This window comes from Protopterus annectens, chromosome 8.part0 (assembly GCF_019279795.1).
Source record: "Protopterus annectens isolate FY-2018-M chromosome 8.part0, PAN1.0, whole genome shotgun sequence".
Classification (NCBI taxonomy): Eukaryota; Metazoa; Chordata; order Ceratodontiformes; family Protopteridae; genus Protopterus; species Protopterus annectens.
This window is the reverse complement of record NC_056741.1, coordinates 852,480,640-852,501,133: the sequence shown is the minus strand read 5'-3', so window position 1 is coordinate 852,501,133 and position 20,494 is coordinate 852,480,640. Positions and strand designations below refer to the sequence as shown.

General features: G+C 41.1%; 1 protein-coding gene across 1 annotated transcript in view; it reads right to left on the bottom strand.

Moving 5' to 3' along the window:
- The window catches only part of LOC122809108 (D(2) dopamine receptor A-like), a 1,564,287-nt gene that overhangs the window by 257,301 nt on the left and 1,286,492 nt on the right, over positions 1 to 20,494 (bottom strand). Inside the window, exon 5 of the mRNA XM_044080350.1 lies at positions 4,323 to 4,522. Coding sequence (XP_043936285.1) covers positions 4,323 to 4,522 — 200 coding nt within the window. The remainder of the gene's footprint in view (positions 1 to 4,322; positions 4,523 to 20,494) is intronic.

Here is a 20,494-nt window from a genome sequence, read left to right as displayed (position 1 = left end):
CAAAACACACACTAACATACACTAAAGCCCCTAACCAACACAATCATATGTACTTACCTACACTTACACCTATGCATTCACACACCGCAATACCAGAAGCTCCGAACTTCAGTATTTTGAATTTCGCACTTCTGGTGTTTTGAAATTTCAAGGCTTCCGTATTATAATTTTGAAATACTGAAAGTCGGGGTTTCAGTATTTCAAAATTATAAAGGGATCCCGTTTGCACCTCTGGTTGGTGTATTGACAATCTGCTCCTGGGAGATTGTGTTTACCAAATCCAGGAATGTCTGTGCCTGCCCATGTCATATACAATTCCCAGTTAATAGTGGGGTAAAATTGCCCATGAATGAGGAACTGGGTTGGATGGTGTGTGTTTCCAATAAGTTTAAATACATGTTATCAGTTTCTTGGGTCTTAGACGGGGACTATAGCTTGCAAGGAAATGGAATGGGAATTTGTCTACGGTGAATTGGACATTGAGAAGCTTACATACATTGTCCTGTTTGACCAGCTTTGAGGTATATTTATTTTTGATACAAACTGAGACACCTGCACCTTTAGTCCCTGTCTGTGTAGTAGCTGGTCTAAATGTAAGGAAGGCATTATAGCCTTGCTTTGTGCTTTCTGCGGATTTAAACCATGCCTCAGTGCTCACACAGTCTTCAACATTCTCTAGGGTGATTAGAGTTTGTAGGGAGTGAAGTTGTTTTTTTAGACTCCTAGCACTGAGCAGTGACACCTTTAGAGACTCTTGATTTTGATTTGCTATGTCAGAAGTACTTTCAGTTTGGCATTGCCTGAAAAAGGCACTATGGGGGAGGACAATGTTTTAGCTAATATTCAAAAGTCTAGAGGGGAGAGGCGCAGACCATCCCTGGCAAAGCAACATGGTCTCTTGACCATCTCCTTCCATGCTGACAAATATTGCACCCTTTTAGAATGACACCAGAAACTAACCCAAATATTAAAGCCAGTCATCTGTTCATATTGTGACTTAATCCTTGGAGCAGGTAAAATTCTGCTGAGTGTTAGGCTCATATCAGTCTTGGACACATATTCCAAGAGCTCCATGATGTCTCTCTCTTCATATATTTTAGGAAGGTACATCTCATGTCATCTACACCCACATGGACTATGACTAAGTCATACTGGTACTTGTGGTCCAATGACCTGAGTGTGTGTGTGTAATGTGGTGGATCCTTGCCCCTGAAAAGCAACTGACCATGACTTCCTCCTTTGTGACTTTGTATTCCGGCTGTATGGAATACAGTGGGATGGCCAATAAATTTTAATAGCTGAAGGAGAGTGATTTCACAAAAATTATAATTTTATGCTTACTCACAATAGCCAATGAAAAAGGAGAGGGAAGGTAACGTTATCAAATTAACATAAGAGGAGGGAACTTGAAAGACAGTTGAGTTTAAAAACACTATAGCACCAGGGTGGGAAAAAAATAATTTCTGTGTGACTAACAAGAGACACAGCTGTTTTTCTAGTTTAAATATGCAATTAAAGGCATAATGCAAATAAAACACCGTGTAAAGAAAATAAACCACAATATATAAAATAGAAGAAGGCAATGCCACATTACAAAATACAAGAAAGCAAAACAAGCTAACTTTTTTTTTTTGGTTTGATTTATGAAGTATTTTCAGCTGAGGTATGCTATTAGAATGGTTAGAAGGTTCATTTGGTACTGCATTTTCAAAGGCATGTTTTATAGTGTTCCATTACCAAAGGCAGATAACTTGGAGTCTAAAGAGTTGCTGTTGTTTGTCTTTTCCCAGTTAGAGGTCGCCACAGCGGAACACCGGTCCATGAATGATTGGCAGTAGATTTTTTTATGGTGCCGAGCTGCCAGCCCGACGCCCAACCTTCATTGAAGGCACGCCCATTCACCCATGAATTTCAGAGGTCATTCGACCATGGGGAGGACATGCAGACTCCACACAGAAGGCACTCCAGCCATGAATCGAACAGGAGAACCTCTTGCTGGGAGGCAACAACGCTACCACTGTACCACCGCGGCTTTAGTGTGATGACTGTTTCCTTTCCTTTGACAGAGGAGCTTGTTGGCCACATTCAGATACTTTTGTGTGAATTATGGGTTTTCTGTTGATAAGTATATTTATATATTGTGTGTTTTTCAGTTGTAAAAAAAATACTGAATTTCCTGCACTGGTCTAAGGATGACTGAGATCTGTCAGCTAGATATTTTGGCATGATTTGTCACTGGTTAGCATTACAGATTTTAGTTTGGGGGAGGTCATCTATAACTGAGGGGTCTGTGTAACTAGTACAATTTTAATATGATCAGTGAGTTAAGTATTGCTTGTATGATATTGGTCAAAAAATCAGTTGCTTTATCTTTCTTGTCAGATTTATTTATTTGACATTTGTTGGCCGGGTTAGTCCAGCTGGGCCGGAGCCCTTTTTCAGTGGAGAACCAGGGAGAAAAGCTCCACAAATATATCTAATTAACTAATTAAGTTCATACACATATTGCAGATATGGTGTCCTCTGAAGTCACCATGGACGGAATTTAGAAAATAATTTTGACCATGCCAACAGATAATTTCTATAAAACTGAGTTTGTATTTGTATTTGTATTTGCATTGTACAGCTTGTGATGTTTAATGCAACATTTCTAGTGTTTTCTCTGTGTAGTGTGTTTGTGTGTGTGTGTGTGTGTGTGTGTGTGTGTGTGTGTGTGTGTGTGTGTGTGTGTGTGTTTGTGCTTGTCTGTGTTTGTGGCTGGAGGGTTATTTGTGTGTGTGTGTGTGTGTGTGTGTGTGTGTGTGTGTGTGTGTGTGTGTGTGTGTGTGTGTGTGTGTTTGTGCTTGTCTGTGTTTGTGGCTGGAGGGTTGTGTGTGTGTGTGTGTGTGTGTGTGTGTGTGTGTGTGTGTGTGTGTGTGTGCGCTTGTCTGTGTTTGTGGCTGGAGGGTTATTTGTGTGTGTGTGTGTGTGTGTGTGTGTGTGTGTGTGTGTGTGTGTGTGTGTGTGTGTGTGTGTGTGTGTCTGGTTGGGGGGTTGTTTGTAGTAAAACTGAGTTCACACACACACTAGTACTGTAATATTTTTTTTTAAATATTAGAACAAAAAAAAATGAAGTTGTGAGGTCTGTGATTGTAAAAAAAGGACTGCCTTTGTTTCCCATGGAAATTTAATACTGTACCTGGGTAGGTATGCTATACTGCTTTTATGACAAATATTCACAGTTTCTTCCATGTAGGCAGTGAAACATGATCATACAAAACCGAAGCAGGAACTGTTACACCTTGTATAAAAGGAAATATTTCTGATTTTAATTTATTAGTAAAAAGAAAATACTTTTTTGTTATTCAGAAATACATATGTACCTAAAAGAATAATAAAATTGTTGGAACCACAATTACTGGTTTTTGCAGTTGCAAGGTAGTTAAAACTACAGCTTAGCTACTCAACTCAATAACACTTTCAGATTATCTTTCATCCCTTATGTTACCAAAAATTATCACATTATAATAGGTTTTCATAACAGAAGGAAATGCTTCTAACAGCACCTAATTAACTTGTGTGAATGATAGCCTGCAGAATATGATAGCCATACACAGCAACAGAAAGCAGTTTTCCCTTATGTATTTGTCTTACATCAATACTGCATGCATGATGAAATTATTGCCCTTCCTGGGTAGTGTCACAAAATACTGAATACTGCTACAATGTACCTGTCTGTTTCATAGACGTGCATGTAAAGTGCTGAGCCCTGATATTTGTGAAGGATGGCAGTCTGCTTGTTGATATGATTGGCTTTCCTGTGAGAATAAAGTTATTCTTAAAGTGTAGTTATAAAAACAAGCACAATCCCAGTTCAACCATCAATTAATATAGAGTTCCTGTCCCATCTTAACTCAGGCATAGTAATGCCAATTGATTAAGGAATCATGCTCCTGGCAAAATTCTGCCTACATGAATGGAAAAATAATACTGTTTCTGTTTCAAATGCATAGCAACACGTTTGCAATTTTTTTGTTAAATGCCTTGTAGATGATCGCCGTTAAATTTCAGGTTCCAGCGATGATGTACAGCGACTGTGAATCATGCACAAAAGGCAAATATCTCAATCAGTAGACTAAATAATTAAAACTAAATCAATAAAGCAAACATAAGTCTTTTCAAATGTCAACCCAAATTGTTTGTGGTTCTTCATACTATTCCAAATATGTTTTTCTGGAATGCTTCCATGTGCACAAGCTCCTGATATTATATTTCAGTTAGTTGCTTAAAAATTTGAATAAGCAAACTATACAAATAAAGCAGTATCATAAAAATGAGGGTACCTTTATTTGACCCTGTGCTTCCACCTCCATAGTCCGGCTGTTTGTTCGAATGGCCACTTGCTTTCTTCGCCTTCGCAGCACCACATATATCTGAACATAAACCAGGAGAGTAATGATGAAGGGAACGTAGAACGATACAATGGAGGAATACAAAACGAAGGCTGGGTTGGCAATGCTGCATTTCACAATTGTTCTTGTTGCTGAAAAAAAATGGGGAAATAGGGAAAGAATTTGGAAGATAGGGAGGAAAAGGCAGAGTGATGAGAAAGATGAAGAAAAGTAGAAAAGAAAGGAAAAAATGCGGGAAATAAGAAGTGAGGGGGAGAAAAGATACATACATTAATTATGTTGCAGTAAGATGTCTTCAGTTCACCAGTGTCACTTTTTGTACTTCACCCAGTTTAATGCTTTTCTCTCAGCATTATTCTTTGAGTCCTGTTTCCCAACGCTGTCTCTGTTCACTTGGGTTTTCATTCTACTGTCGTACGTTTCTATAGGTTGGTAATATAGCTGCATCTTAATGCTTTCCTTCTTGTGGAACTGGAAAGACCAATCAGAACTGATAACAGACCTTCATGCCTGATTTATAGTGTTTGGGCTCAAAACGGACCTCTGTCAGTTTCTTGGTGCCTGTGATATTGTTTCCCCTCCTACCCCTTTATCCAGATAGATAACTAGAGTGCATTACGGAGTGATCCTATCGATGTACAATTAGAAAGGTCCAGGTTTACCAAATGAAGGTTGACAAATTTTGCATAAATCATAAAGGTACTATTGAAGCCTTTGCTTAGTCCTAAAATTAAATATAAGCTTATATTTAGGGATAAGTCTCATGGAGTTGGCGTATTCAGTTTTAAGGTGAAAGGGGGCTTTTTCCAGTGATAGAATATCTTTTCATTGACTTTACAGTTTGGCAGCTTGGTTTCAGGATATATCCCATCTACAGGCATTATCCTACAAGGTATCTAATGATCACAACTCCATTCAGTTGCTACCATTTCTAATCCCTACCTAAAACAGAGGACTGAGTCATGTAATATCCTCAATAGTCATGTGATTCACTTCTTAACCTTAGCCATTACCATCTCCCAGGTCACCAGCATGTTCAGGGATAATATAACTGCTGTGTTACTGGTGTAGGAAAACATTTTTGCAAACATAACAATCTATTCCTACTCCCAACAAGCAGAGCTCATAATTCTGTTACAAAGATTTTACTGAGAGCATAGACCACTGCCTTCTGACAGAGAAGATGCCTTCACTTTTGGATCTGCTTGGTCTTACACCCAGTGATCAAGCAGGGTACAGATTCTGGAATCCAACTGACCTATCTACTGTATGCATGAAAGCTCTTTATGCCATTTTGAAAAAAAAAAAAGAAAACAAATTTTTCTCCCAAGACTGAGTTGGTAAACATTGAATTTAATAATGATTCCCATATCTGCACACATACAGACAGACAGAGAGATATAAACACATACATATACGCAAACACATGCATGAGTACATGCACAGATACACAAACATAGAAACACACAGACACACTCACATTTGCACATAAATACACTCACAGACAAAAATACAACACACACACACGCACATGCACACACACACACACACACACACACACACACACACACACACACACACACACACACACACACACACACACACACAAACAGTTCATTTGTATTTAAGTGGTAGGAAGCAGGATTTAACTCCCAGTACAACATTTTACACTGATTTACTCAAGCAAGACCCTTCACATCTACTACATTGTTCCATATCACATGTAAAAATTGTCAAAACCTAACCTCGTTTAAAAATGTTTCATTGTATACATGACATCTTGCTGCTCTCTTTTGTCTGATTGAGTTTTTCGGTTTTCTTTCTTTTAATGCAGAATTGATTGGTATATAAAAATCAGAAAATCTTCCAAAATCGTTATTGTAAAATTAGCAATTTCCGTTTAGTTATGATAGTAAAAGGTGGGAATGGAACCTAAAGACTGCAGTTAAGTTCTAAATATATCTCCATATGTAGCTTTGCAGTGTGTGCAAGACCTTTAAGTTCGGGGTTTCTTTTGTAGAAGTAGTGATATGTCACTTCATTTTCTGTGTATTTCTACAAAAAAAAAACAAAAAAACAAAAAAATAATCCTTGTTTTCCCGCCTTTCTCGACTAGTTTAGACCAGTATACAGGCATTGCTGTATTCTGGGCTGTGGTGTAGTTCCTGTGTTGTCCATTACCTTACTTGGATAGAAGGAAGTTTCTTTGCTCACCAGTGGGAGTGGGGAGCCTTGAGCAGCCTACCTATCCTTGGGGGAAGTGACCTCAGCACAAGAAGCTGTTAGTAATTGGTTGTTTGGGACCATTCCTAGCTCTTTTGTAGTTCACTGCTTAAAATCCGCCTCTGGGTGTTTTTTTCTGGCTATACTGCTCAGACAAGCTCCACGTGGGTTTACAGAGTGGTCCTAGCAGCAAGGAACTCAAAAAAGCGACTACCTACTGGATTTAAGTATCTTTGCTTTCTTTCACTGAAAATAGCTTCTGCTGCTTACTTTGAACTAGCCTGAGCTGTTTTTATACTGATTGCTGCATTTATTTTAAAATCTGCACTTAAAGTTACATTTAGTCGAATTTAGTCGAAAGTTTGCTTGTTTGTTTGTTTAATTGAACTGTGGAGGCTGCCCACTAAAGTGTGCTATCCTGTGTAACTAATTTATCACTGTCTCTGCATTTTCTGTGTATTTCTACAAAAAAAAAAAAACAAAAAAATAATTCTTGTTTTCCCACCTTTCTCGACTAGTTTAGACCAGTATACAGGCATTGCTGTATTCTGGGCTGTGGTGTAGTTCCTGTGTTGTCCATTACCTTACTTGGATAGAAGGAAGTTTCTTTGCTCACCAGTGGGAGTGGGGAGCCTTGAGCAGCCTACCTATTCTTGGGGGAAGTGACCTCAGCACAAGAAGCTGTTAGTAATTGGTTGTTTGGGACCATTCCTAGCTCTTTTGTAGTTCACTGCTTAAAATCCGCCTCTGGCCGGTTTTCTGGCTATACTGCTCAGACAAGCTCCACGTGGGTTTACAGAGTGGTCCTAGCAGCAAGGAACTCAAAAGCAACTACCTTCTGAATTTAAGTATCTTTGCTTTTTTCACTGAAAATAGCTTCTGCTGCTTACTTTGAACTAGCCTGAACTGTTTTTTTTACTGATTACTGCATTTATTTTAAAATCTGCACTTAAAGTTACATTTAGTTGAATTTAGTCGAAAGTTTGCTTGTTTGTTTGTTTAATTGAACTGTGGAGGCTGCCCACTAAAGTGTGCTAGCCTGTGTAACTAATTTATCACTGTCTCTGCATTTTCTGTGTATTTCTACAAAAAAACAAAAAATAATCCTTGTTTTCCCACCTTTCTCGACTAGTTTAGACCAGTATACAGGCATTGCTGTATTCTGGGCTGTGGTGTAGTTCCTGTGTTGTCCATTACCTTACTTGGATAGAAGAAAGTTTCTTTGCTCACCAGTGGGAGTGGGGAGCCTTGAGCAGCCTACCTATTCTTGGGGGAAGTGACCTCAGCACAAGAAGCTGTTAGTAATTGGTTGTTTGGGACCATTCCTAGCTCTTTTGTAGTTCACTGCTTAAAATCCGCCTCTGGGTGTTTTTTCTGGCTATACTGCTCAGACAAGCTCCACGTGGGTTTACAGAGTGGTCCTAGCAGCAAGGAACTCAAAAAAGCGACTACCTTCTGGATTTAAGTATCTTTGCTTTTTTCACTGAAAATAGCTTCTGCTGCTTACTTTGAACTAGCCTGAACTGTTTTTTACTGATTACTGCATTTATTTTAAAATCTGCACTTAAAGTTACATTTAGTCGAATTTAGTCGAAAGTTTGCTTGTTTGTTTGTTTAATTGAACTGTGGAGGCTGCCCACTAAAGTGTGCTAGCCTGTGTAACTAATTTATCACTGTCTCTGCATTTTCTGTGTATTTTAAAAAAAACAAAAAATTAATCCTTGTTTTCCCGCCTTTCTCGACTAGTTTAGACCAGTATACAGGCATTGCTGTATTCTGGGCTGTGGTGTAGTTCCTGTGTTGTCCATTACCTTACTTGGATAGAAGAAAGTTTCTTTGCTCACCAGTGGGAGTGGGGAGCCTTGAGCAGCCTACCTATCCTTGGGGAAGTGACCTCAGCACAAGAAGCTGTTAGTAATTGGTTGTTTGGGACCATTCCTAGCTCTTTTGTAGTTCACTGCTTAAAATCCGCCTCTGGGTGTTTTTTCTGGCTATACTGCTCAGACAAGCTCCACGTGGGTTTACAGAGTGGTCCTAGCAGCAAGGAACTCGAAAAAGCGACTACCTTCTGGATTTAAGTATCTTTGCTTTTTTCACTGAAAATAGCTTCTGCTGCTTACTTTGAACTAGCCTGAACTGTTTTTTTACTGATTACTGCATTTATTTTAAAATCTGCACTTAAAGTTACATTTAGTCAAATTTAGTCGAAAGTTTGCTTGTTTGTTTGTTTAATTGAACTGTGGAGGCTGCCCACTAAAGTGTGCTAGCCTGTGTAACTAATTTATCACTGTCTCTGCATTTTCTGTGTATTTCTACAAAAAAACAAAAACAAAAAAAAACAAAATAATCCTTGTTTACCCGCCTTTCTCGACTAGTTTAGACCAGTATACAGGCATTGCTGTATTCTGGGCTGTGGTGTAGTTCCTGTGTTGTCCATTACCTTACTTGGATAGAAGGAAGTTTCTTTGCTCACCAGTGGGAGTGGGGAGCCTTGAGCAGCCTACCTATCCTTGGGGAAAGTGACCTCAGCACAAGAAGCTGTTAGTAATTGGTTGTTTGGGACCATTCCTAGCTCTTTTGTAGTTCACTGCTTAAAATCCGTGTTTGCACGGCTTTGCGTGGTCGTGCGCATAGCGCAGCGCCGGTTAAACAAGGTTAAACTTTTTCTGGCTTAGCCAAGTCTGCTCTTCAATTTTTCCCTTAGAACTGTTCTACTTGCAATCTAAACAGCCTATACTCTATCTGAAAAGCTCAGCACTTGCTCCTTAAGCATTTTTTATACAGGTAAAGCACTCTTAAACAAACGAAAGTACTTCATTCACCTAAATTCTGTTGAGTACCCATTTCCCTATAGGTCCTTTCTGACTCAGTTACACAGCAATCTTTTTCACTATTTCTAGCATGCCGAAGGGTCAGTTGCTGGCGTCCTCTCCTGTTCAGCTGGTGAATCTGGGAATCTTGAGGCAATGTTACAATTGCCTCATGTACACAGACAACCATCTCCTCCTCCCAACAAATACAAATATATGTGAGAGATGCAACTATATAGCCAAACTGGAGGCTGAGCTCTCTCAATTCAGTACTGCCAAGACCAGTCAGGAGGAGAAGGTAACCACGCACACCACAAACCCAGTCTCACATAGAACTATCACAACTGCAAACCAAACACATAAACACACAAAAACATACTCGGAGGCGCTGATTAAAAATCTACCAAAACAACAGAGGCCTCCAAAGCAGACACCCAAGCAACCACCACCTCAAGACATAGCACATGCAACACATAGTTCACAAAGTCAGTGTGCTAAACAGTCACAGCCCTTAAGGCCAAACAACATGCCAGACACACTTGTAATAGGTGACTCCATAGTCAGGCACACTGGCGTCCCACTCACCAGACTGAACAAGGAGAGGGTCACAGTAAGCTGCCTGTCGGGAGCTAGAATCCGCCACAAGCACTCAGGTCACTCCACAGCAAGTACAAATATGACTCAGTCATTGTACATGCCGGTGTGAACGACCTGAGACGTACCTCCCTGGACTACATGAAAAGAGACATAGAGGAGCTCTCTGATTATGTAGCCCAGGCTGGTATGACCCTTACCCTGAGCAGCATCTTACCCTCACCAAGAATGATGCCACAGTACAAAGACAAAATGATCAGTTTTAACAATTGGCTTAATTACTGGTGTCATTCTAAGGGGATCCAATGTCTGTCTGCTTGGGATGACATGCTTGACAAGCCACGCTGCTTCGCAAGGGATGGCTTGCACCTGTCACCCCTGGACTTCCGAATATTGGCCAAGGCTCTTGCCATCCCCATAGTGCCTTTTTTAGGCAAGGCTCAAATGACAAACCTACCTCCCTAGAAAACATAAGTGGAAAAAAACTAAGGGTAATGCTGCTCAATGCCAGAAGTCTAAACCTCAAGATGCACGCCCTCGAAGCCCTCCTCAGTATGGAGAACATCGATGTCTGTGCAGTGACTGAAACCTGGTTCAAGGCTCCTGAGAGCACCCCAGCACTATCAGGTTTTACCTCATATCATGCTTTCCGGCCCCAAAACTTGGACCGAACCACAAAAGGAGGGAGTATCCATTTTCATCAAAGATACCCACACCTCCAGGTTAGTGGCAACGCACGAAGCATCGGAGACTATCCAGGTGCAACTAACCATAGGCAAAACTGCCTTACAGTTTGTAGCATGCTACAGACCACCCTCTCAAACTCAGGAACCCCACACAGCCTTCCTGAAGACACTGGAGAGTAAGAATATCTCCAAATACCATCATTTTGGGAGACTTCAACTACCCAAACATAGACTGGGAACATTACTCAAGCCCCAACACCCTAGCCCAAAGGTTCCTAGAATTCATAAACTCAAATGCAATGGAACAACTAGTCACCATTCCCACAAGAGGAGACAATATACTAGACCTGATCATCACAAACATGGGGACAAAATGCTCCACACCGGAAGTACATCCCTCCTTGGTAAGATCAGGCCATAAATTAATCTCACTGGAAATCCACATCACGCCCCCACCCCCTGCACAAAAGACCACAGTGAAGAACTTCTCAAAAGCAAACTTCACACTTCTTAAGACTGAAGTGGTATCTTTCAAGGCCCCTGGGCCAGTGGAAACCACAACCCACACTGCTGAATCCTTTGCAAATGCCTTCTATGAGCACCTTCAAGAATGCATGGATCATGCAATCCCAAATAAAACCAGGACCCATTCCCCCAAAGGCAGGCGCCCAGTCTGGTGGACCCCAGCCATAAACAAACTTTACAACAGGAGGAGGAAGCTACTACATGACAGAGCAAAATCCCTAAAAGGGAAGGCATCTCTGATCAGTACTAGCAAAAAACTACGATCACTCATAAAATCATCCAAGGCCAACTTTGAGAGAAAAATCACAAAAGACACAAAAGACAATCACAAGGCCTTCTTTAGCTATGTTAGAAACCTGGGTGGAAACTCCCAGATATGCTCAGAGTTAGTCCAAATTGACACAAAATACACTGAACCCACTGACATTGCCAACATTCTGGCAGACAGGTTCAGTGCAAATTTCTCCTCCCCCCCCCCCAAAGTAGAAATAACTATCCCAGCAGAGTGTAGCCTCCCTAACATCTCAGATGCCCAGGTGAGAGCCGCCCTCCCTAAAGCTAAAAACACAGCATCAATGGGACCGGATGGTGTCCTGGGCTGTGTGCTACATGAACTCCAAGAGGAACTAAACCCACACATAAGGCTGCTGTTTAATCTTAGCCTTACTACAGGATACGTACCCAAAGAGTGGCGTACGGCAACAGTGGTCCCACTTCACAAAGGCGGTGCTTCTATGGACCCTGGAAATTACCGCCCCATAAGCTTGATGAGCCTGGTCTGCAAAGCTATGGAGAGGATCATTATGGAACTCATAAACAAAGACATTGGGGACCTAGAGACATTGGATCCTACCCAATTTTGCTTTGTCAAGGGCAGTTCCTGCCTTTTGAACTTGGTCGACTTTTTTGAAACAGTCACTAAGGCCATTGATGAGGGTAAGGCAGTTCACACAGCCTACCTTGACCTTGCAAAAGCCTTTGACACAATACCCCACTCGGGCATCATAGACAAACTCACCAGCTTAAATGTAAACCCATATGTCACAAGATGGGTTGCAAACTGGCTCAAGGACAGAACCCACAGGGTCAGAGTTGCTGGAGCTATGTCAGACTCTAAGCCAGTCACAAGCGGTGTCCCACAGGGCTCAGTCCTGGGACCCCTCTTGTTCGGCATTTATTTTTCCGAGGTACAGGCAAACATAGGAGGATTGTGGCTGACAAAGTTCGCAGATGACTGCAAACTGGGCGCCATAATTGATACTCCAGCGGACACAAACATCCTTCAGAGAGGCCTCATAGAAATGGATAATTGGTGCCAGAGCCATGGCCTTAAGCTAAAGCCAAAAAATGTATAGTCATACCCTTTGGGAAAAACAAGGTACCGACAAATTACCACATAGGCGGTAATCCATTAAGTACTGAAGAGGTAATCAGGGACCTAGGGACCCAGGTTGACAGTAACCTCTCATTTGACACTCACATTGCCAAAGTGGTTAGGAAGACCTTCTATATTGCCCACCTTATCATGAAGGGTTTCACATCTAGATTAAGAGAGGTCATTGTGCCCCTGTACTCTTCTCTTATCAGGCCAATGATTGAGTACAATGCCCCGTTTGGGATGTATCTCACCCAACACCTGCAGCAGTTGGAAAGACCCCAAAAGTTCCTCACCAAGAGGATAAAGGGTCTTAAACATATGTCATATGCTGCCCGACTGAAAAAACTCCAGCTCTATTCAGTCGCATACTGCCTACTCAGAGGTGATCTGTGCCTGACGTACAAGGCCATGTCCAATCCTGAATTAATGGACATGTTCCACCTCAGAAAATCCAAATCCATCAGAGCCACGAGAACAAGTGACTTAAACCTCAATACAGAAATAAATAGAATGTGCTGGAGGGACAGATTCATAACCCAGAGGCTCCCTACACTCTGGAACAGAATCCCAGTCCATGTTAGGCAGAGCCCCTCACTGACTCTGTTCAAGAGAAATCTCGACGAGTGGATGGGAGATTGTAGGTTTACCCCGGGGGTCATCTCTGTGTCACTACTAGACAGAGGCATAGTAAACTAAACCCTAAAAGGGCGTATTACTCTCATCCTAAGGGGTGGTGTAAGCCACATACACTCTGGCTAGGCTTATAAATGCCCTAGGGCAGATAGCCTAGTACAAACCTATGAACCTATGAACCTATGAACTTCCCAAATGAGCAATGTAGCTGATTTCCTGGTTTACTCTGGCCATTTTAAAAGTAGAATAAATACTGTTCAGTATTGTTAATAGCTACTTTTATTAAAATTGCATGTTATAAGGCATCCTCCATCCTGCCACTGTCTGTGAGTTAATACTGTAATGTATGACAGATATAACTCGAGTTTTACATAATTACTCTTATAAATAAAATAAAAAATGGTATTGTTGTGGCAGTACAGAAATGAAAATACACATTCTTTTGACTGAAAGTATTGTGTTAAAATGTGCATTTCATTCAGACAAGCTGATTGCCTGTCCACATGACCAAGAACACTAGGGATGTAAATAGGAAGTGTGAATATCTTGGTTCCTTTGTGAAAACCGAGGCAGTAATGCGCCCGGTTAAAGAAACTCCAGCTCTACTCAGTGGCATACTGCCTGCTCAGAGGCGATCTGTGCCTGACGTATAAAGCCATGTCCAACCCGGAATTAATGGACATGCTGCACCTCAGAAAATCCAAATCTCATCGAGCTACGTGCTCGAGAGACTTGAACCTCAGCCCTGAAATAAATAGGACATGCTGGAGGGACAGATTCATAACCCAAAGGCTCCCTTCACTCTGGAATAAAATCCCAGTCCAGGTTAGGCAGAGTCCCACATTGACTCTCTTCAAGAGGAATCTTGATGAGTGGATGGGAGATTGTAGGTTTACCCCGGCTATCACTTCTGTGTCACTGTTAGACAGAGGCACAGTATACTAACCTCAAAAAAAGGCATAGCAAAATTAATTTAAAATGGGTGGCGAAAGCCAAACACACTCTGGCTAGGCTTATAAATGCCCTAGGGCAGATAGCCTAGTATGAACCTATGAACCTATGAACCTATAAGATATAAAAGTCAGCAGAGTGTTAGGGTAATTCACTGTGGTACAGGAACTACATTAACAATGATTTTGGAAGAAAGGATTGCTGGGATAAATGCACTGTCACACATATACACCACACTTCCACACACAAATCTCTCTAGCTCTATATAAAAAGGATAATGCGTATTGTAAAACAGTTTATTAAAGCATCATAAAGAGGCAGACCACTGGATTAAAAAAATAGCTAAAGATGCATCGAGGAAAAATTCTGTTTAGCCACAGCAGATACAGTGCTTTAGGGGAGAGATCGATTTTCATCTAACATTATGTCTGATTTGTCTTTCTTTGTAAATCAGCAACAATTTGAGCTTCTTGTAAATACACTCAGTAACATTACATGTAGTATGGTAATAAACAATCAGTCTATGTTTATATTGTCATTGACTAATGGGGTGTTAATTTAAATGAATCATTTTGCCTGTTGGAATGTACACCTCTTATTTGCTATGCCCCCAACACCCCCTTAACTATATATACTAACTCCAGGGTTGCACTACAGTGGGGAAAAGGGCATACACGTTTTATTTGCCCAACACTTTTTTTAGTGACATGCGAAATGAGCTTTCAATAAATAGTCCTAGACCCATGTGAATATATGTGTAAGGGTGTTACACTTAGGTAAATTGGTCAACTTGGGGCCTTTGTATAACACAGTAAAATACGTGGAAATTCTGATGATGGACTTTCTAAATTCTTTCCATGTAATATCATGCAGTACCCATATATTTCTTCCTGAGAATCAGATAAAACTACATTTACACACAAACACATGATCATGCTCTCAGAGGGTGACCAAAGCGAATCTATCTGGTCTTCTTGTATGTTTTAGCTAGACCCTTTCAGATGCTTTCCATTCCAGCTCCAATTTTATTTCATCTATTATGCTACTGTAAATCTTTCTGTTGTCCCAAGTTCTATAAAGTATTTTGTTCAATCTTCCACCTTCTTGTGAAACAGTACCTTCATGAATCCATCTTAAATCTAATTCATGTATTTGCCTCCGAAGCTCTCTTACCATCCCTTTGCCTAATCACTAGTCCTCTGACCTTGTCATTATACTATATGTCCATTTCATGTCACCTCGCTATTGTATTCCTCAAAATGAACATTCATAGAATCTATAACCTCTCTTCATGTGATAGCCGATCCATTCCTAATAACACTTTTGTAAGCTTTCCATGTACCTCCTTCAGCAGCTTAATTTTTTTGTCAGAAAATGGTCTTTAAAATTTAACCTGGCATTCCATGTGTAGCCTTACCGAAGTCCATTACAGTGGAATTATAACTTGAAAATCCCTGGATTCCACTTCTCAGTCTATGGATCCCAGCATTTTGCACCCCATTGCTACTGCCCTCTTACTTTGTACTTAGTAAATCAGTTTAGGTGTGATACTTATCTCCAACTGTCTTCCTCTTCCACAGTTCACAAAACTTTATGCATTCAGTACTTTACCTTAGGATTGATGTAATCAAAGGGAATAAGTTTGTAGTTACCCACATTGTAACTTAGCTGCCATTTCTATGAATGCACCATCAGCTTTACTGGGTCCCTTCCCAAACATTCTTCCTCTGTCTTTCACAGTTATAACCTAGTCTTGGTTTCAGCTGTGAATAAATTAATCATGTTTTCAGTCCCACCAGTGACATCTATCATAGATATGTAAAAATTTCACCAACCCAAGAAATGACTCTCTGTAGTATGCTATTGATTTTTTCCATCTCCTCTGAATTCATACAGCAAATGCCATCATATTTGCTTCCTGTTAAGCAGTACTCATGTGTTCAAGCATAGGGAATGTTCCCTGTTTTTCTCCATTAACTTTCTTAGGTACATAGGTAGGTACTAGGCTATCTGCCCGAAGGCATTTATAAGCCTAGCCAGAATGTGTTGGCTTTCGAAACCCCCTTAGATTATTTCCCTGTGCCTCTGTCCAGCAGAGCCACTGAAGTGATCCCCGGGGTAAATGTTTCCCATCCACTCATCAAGATTTCTCTTGAAGAGTGCTAGCGAGAAGCTCTGCCTAATGCAGATTGGAATCTTGTTCCAAAGCATGGGAAGTCTCTGGGACAGGAATCTATCCCTCCAGCACGTTCTATTTATTGTTGTGGTGAGGTTTAGATCCCTAGAGCGTGTGGCTCGAGGGGATAAGGTTTTCTTTAGGTGGAGCATGTCCATCAATTCTGAGTTGGACATGGCCTTATATGTCAGGCAGAGATCACCTCTGAGCAGGCGATATGCAACTGAGTACAGCTGGAGTTTCTTCAGTCGGGCTACATAGGGCATCTGTTAGGCCAGTGATCCTCTTGGTGGGGTACTTCTGTGGTCTTTCCAGCTGCTGCAGGTGTCTTGTAAGGTACATCCCAAATGGGGCATCCATGGTTTCCCTCTATCATTTTCTGTTATTAAATTTCAATAAATTTTACTTACAAGATTTCCCTGTATACCACTACTGATATTAAGTCAACATCCTGTTTTTTTCCTTTCCATGGAATGATATGAGGGTTAGTGATCTGCTGGTCCTTCTACTAGTTTAGATTATTCATTATGTAAAGACACCGCTAATCCTTTCAACTAACTCAGTGGCATCTTTGCTGTCTACAGGGTATGCCATAGTGCATTCAGTGGTGCAATCAGTACTTCTGGCAGTTCCTTTAACATTCTTTGGGGGTAGCTAGCTCATCTCGTTTCCAGGACTTATTCCTTCTAAATCCTACAAATTATATTTCTGGCTTTTCTTATGTTTCCCCCTTCTGTCTACTTATACCAGATTAACCTCCAAGGCTCCTCAGTATTATGGTACCCTCTCACCTTTCTCAACAGTGAATAATAAGACAAAATACTATTCAGTATTTCAGGCTGCATACTTACTTCTTCAGGTTTCTTCCTGCCTTCCAATGTCATATCTTTTCTTCTTTACTTCCTTTCTTCCTTTCAACAAAATATTTAAAAATATCTTGTCTGCTTTAACCCCTTCAGAAGGTTATGTTTTAATTTTACAAATTTCCTTTTTTTTCTATTCTAAACAACAAAAACAACAAACCTAGTCACCACTACGGGGTTGTTTAATATTAAAAGACAATCCAAACGTGATAAAAACACTTCATAAAATCAACAGCAAGATGAGTGTTTTTAGCTAAAGCGCCTTTATCAGATCATTACAGATTCTCCATAGCTGCACTAATTTAACAAAGAACTTAACCAATCAGGATCTTCTTCCTCAGTTTCCACCCTTTCAATAAGCATTTTAAAGGGAGTATTCCATTCAGCCCAGGTGATTTATCAGCTTGTAAATCTGGGATCTAGAGAATCTGCACTATTTCTATTAGATTACATATGTCTCTCATCCTTACTCCTTTGGTCAGTACTTAAAATACCATAAAATTGAAACTGTGGCCAGGCTAGTTTAAAATATCAAAATAAAGCAAAAACCATGGACCAAGTGCTAAACAGTCACAAATCAAAAGAAAAAAAAGCACTCAGATAGCTACTGCTCGCCCACAAACTTCTTTAATAACACAGCACACCCAGTAAAAAATAACGGTGAACACAGTTCTCAGTATATTTTCGTCCAAGACTTCATCAGAATGGTTACAAACACAACTCCCTCTCATTTTATACAAAAACCACTTCACCAATAAAGCAATTAAAACAATAAATCAATTCATTAAGCATTTTAACCTGACTAACACAACCAAGAACTTGCTTGTGAACATAGTACTTAAACTGCTTAAAGTTGCTATAAAAGCATCCCTACATATTATTTTGTTAAAAATTAGTAATCCCTATTTATACACATAGGTTCATAGGTTTCATAGGTAGGTACTAGGCTATCGGCCTAAGGGCCTACTTAAGCCTAGCCAACAAGGTTCCCTGGCTTACACCATCCAAGAAAGTTATTTTCCTGTGCCACTGTCGAGCAGAGACACAGAAGTGATCCCTGGGATGTATTTCCTATTTCCCATCCACTCATCAAGACTTTTCTTGAAGAGTGCTAATGAAGAACTTTGCCTGACATAGATGGGTAGCCTGTTCCAGAGTATGGGAAGTCTCTGGGACAGGAATCTATCCCTCCAGCATGTCCTGTTTATTGTGGTGACAAGGTTTAGGTCCCTAGAGCATGTAGCTCAGAGGGATTTGGATTTCTTTAGGTGTAGCATGTCCAACAGCTCTGGGTTTGACACAGCTTTATATGTTAGGCAGAGATCACCTCGGAGTAGGTGATATGCTACGGAGTAAAGCTGGAGTTTTTTGAGATGGTCAGTGTAGGGCATTTGTTTGAGGCCAGTAATCCTCTTTGTGAGGTACTTCTGTGGCCTTTCCAGCTGCTGCAGATGTCTTGTGAGGTACATTCAAAAAGGGGCATTGTACTCTATAATGGGTCTAATGTGTGTTGAGTAGAGAGGAACAATGACCTCTTTTTTCCTGGAAAGGAACCCTTTTATGATGAGGTGTGCCACGTAGAAGGACTTCCTGACTACTATGGTGATGTGACTATCAAAGGAGAGACTACTGTCCACCTGGGTCCCAAGGTCTCATCACACATTTGGTGTTAAGTAGATTGCTGCCTATGTGGTAGTTCATGGGTACAGAGATTTTACCAAAGGGGATGACACTGCACTTTTTGGCATTGAGCTTGAGGCCATGGCTCTGACACCAGGCATCTGTCTCAGCGAGGCCCTTCTGTAGGATGTTCACATCATTTAGGGACTTGACTATGGCTCCTAGTTTGCAGTCATCTGCGAACTTCGTTAGCCAGAGGCCTTCTGTGTTAGCTTGTACTTCAGAGAAATAGATACCAAACAGGAGAGGTCCCAGGATGGAACCCTGTGGTACTCCACTTGTCACTGCTTTGAGGTCAGATTTAGAGTCTGCAACTTTTACAGTGTGGGTTCTGTCAGTGAGCCAGTTGGCAATCCATCTTGTGATGTAGAGATTTATACCTAGTTTAGTGAGTTTAGCTATAATTCCAGAATGGGAGATGGTGTAGAAAGCCTTGGCAAGGTCAAGATAGGCTGTGTGAACCACTTTACCCTCATCTACGGCTTTGGTGACTGCCTCAAAGAAGTCAATCAGGTTCAGGAGGCATGATCTGCTTTTCACGAACCTGAACTGGGTGGGATAAGAGTTTGGAGGTTACCAATGTCTTTGCTTATGAGTTCCATGATGATACATTCCATGGCCTTGCAGGCCAGGCTCATCAGGCTAATAGGTCGACAGTTCCCGGGATCAGTGGTGGCTCCCCCTTTGTGGAGTGGGATAACTGTTGCTGTGCACCATTCAGTGGGGACAAAGCCTGATGCGAGGCTGTTATTGAAATGGTGCTTAAGTGGGGAGCCAGTTCGTTCTGAAGTTCATGTAAAACGCAGCCTGGGATGTTGTCCAGTCCCATGGATGCTGTGTTTTTGGCTTTAGATAGGGCAGCTTTTACCTGCGTAGTTGTGATTACAGGGATTCTGCATTCTTCCTGTATAGATATGAGCCCTTTAGGGGGTGGGGGGGGGGTAAAGTTAGCACTGAACCTATCTGCCAGGATGTTGGCAATATCAGTTGGTTCTGCAATTTTTGTGGCGTTGTGCTGTAACTTAGAGCAGATCTGGGTGTTGCCATCAATATTCTTGACATAGCTATAGAATGCTTTGTGGTTGTCCTTAGAATTAGTGGCGATTTTGTTTTCGTAGCTAGCTTTGGAGGATCTTATAAGGGATCTCAGCTTCTTACTGAGACTGACCAGGGAGCTCCTCCACTCATGGGATTTTACTCTCTTTTGCAACAGTTTCTTCCTTCTGTTGTACAATTTGTTTATGGCAGGGGACCACCAGACTGGCTTCCTTTTTTTGGAGGATAGCATCTTGGTTCTGTTTGGGATAGCACGATCCATGCACTTGTGTAAGTACTTATAGAGTGCATTTGTGTAGGATTCAGCAGTCGTAACTGTATTGTCCATTTGCATGGGTGTCATGAAGTTCATCACTTCTGTCTTAAGAAGCATGAAGTTGGCTTTGGAGACATTTTTTTACCATGGTTTCCTTAATGGGGGGTGGGGGCAGGATGTGGATATCAAGGGTGATTAGCTTATGGTCAGATTGGACCAATGAGGAGTTGACTTCAGGTGTGAAACACCAGTCACTCATGTTGGTAATGACT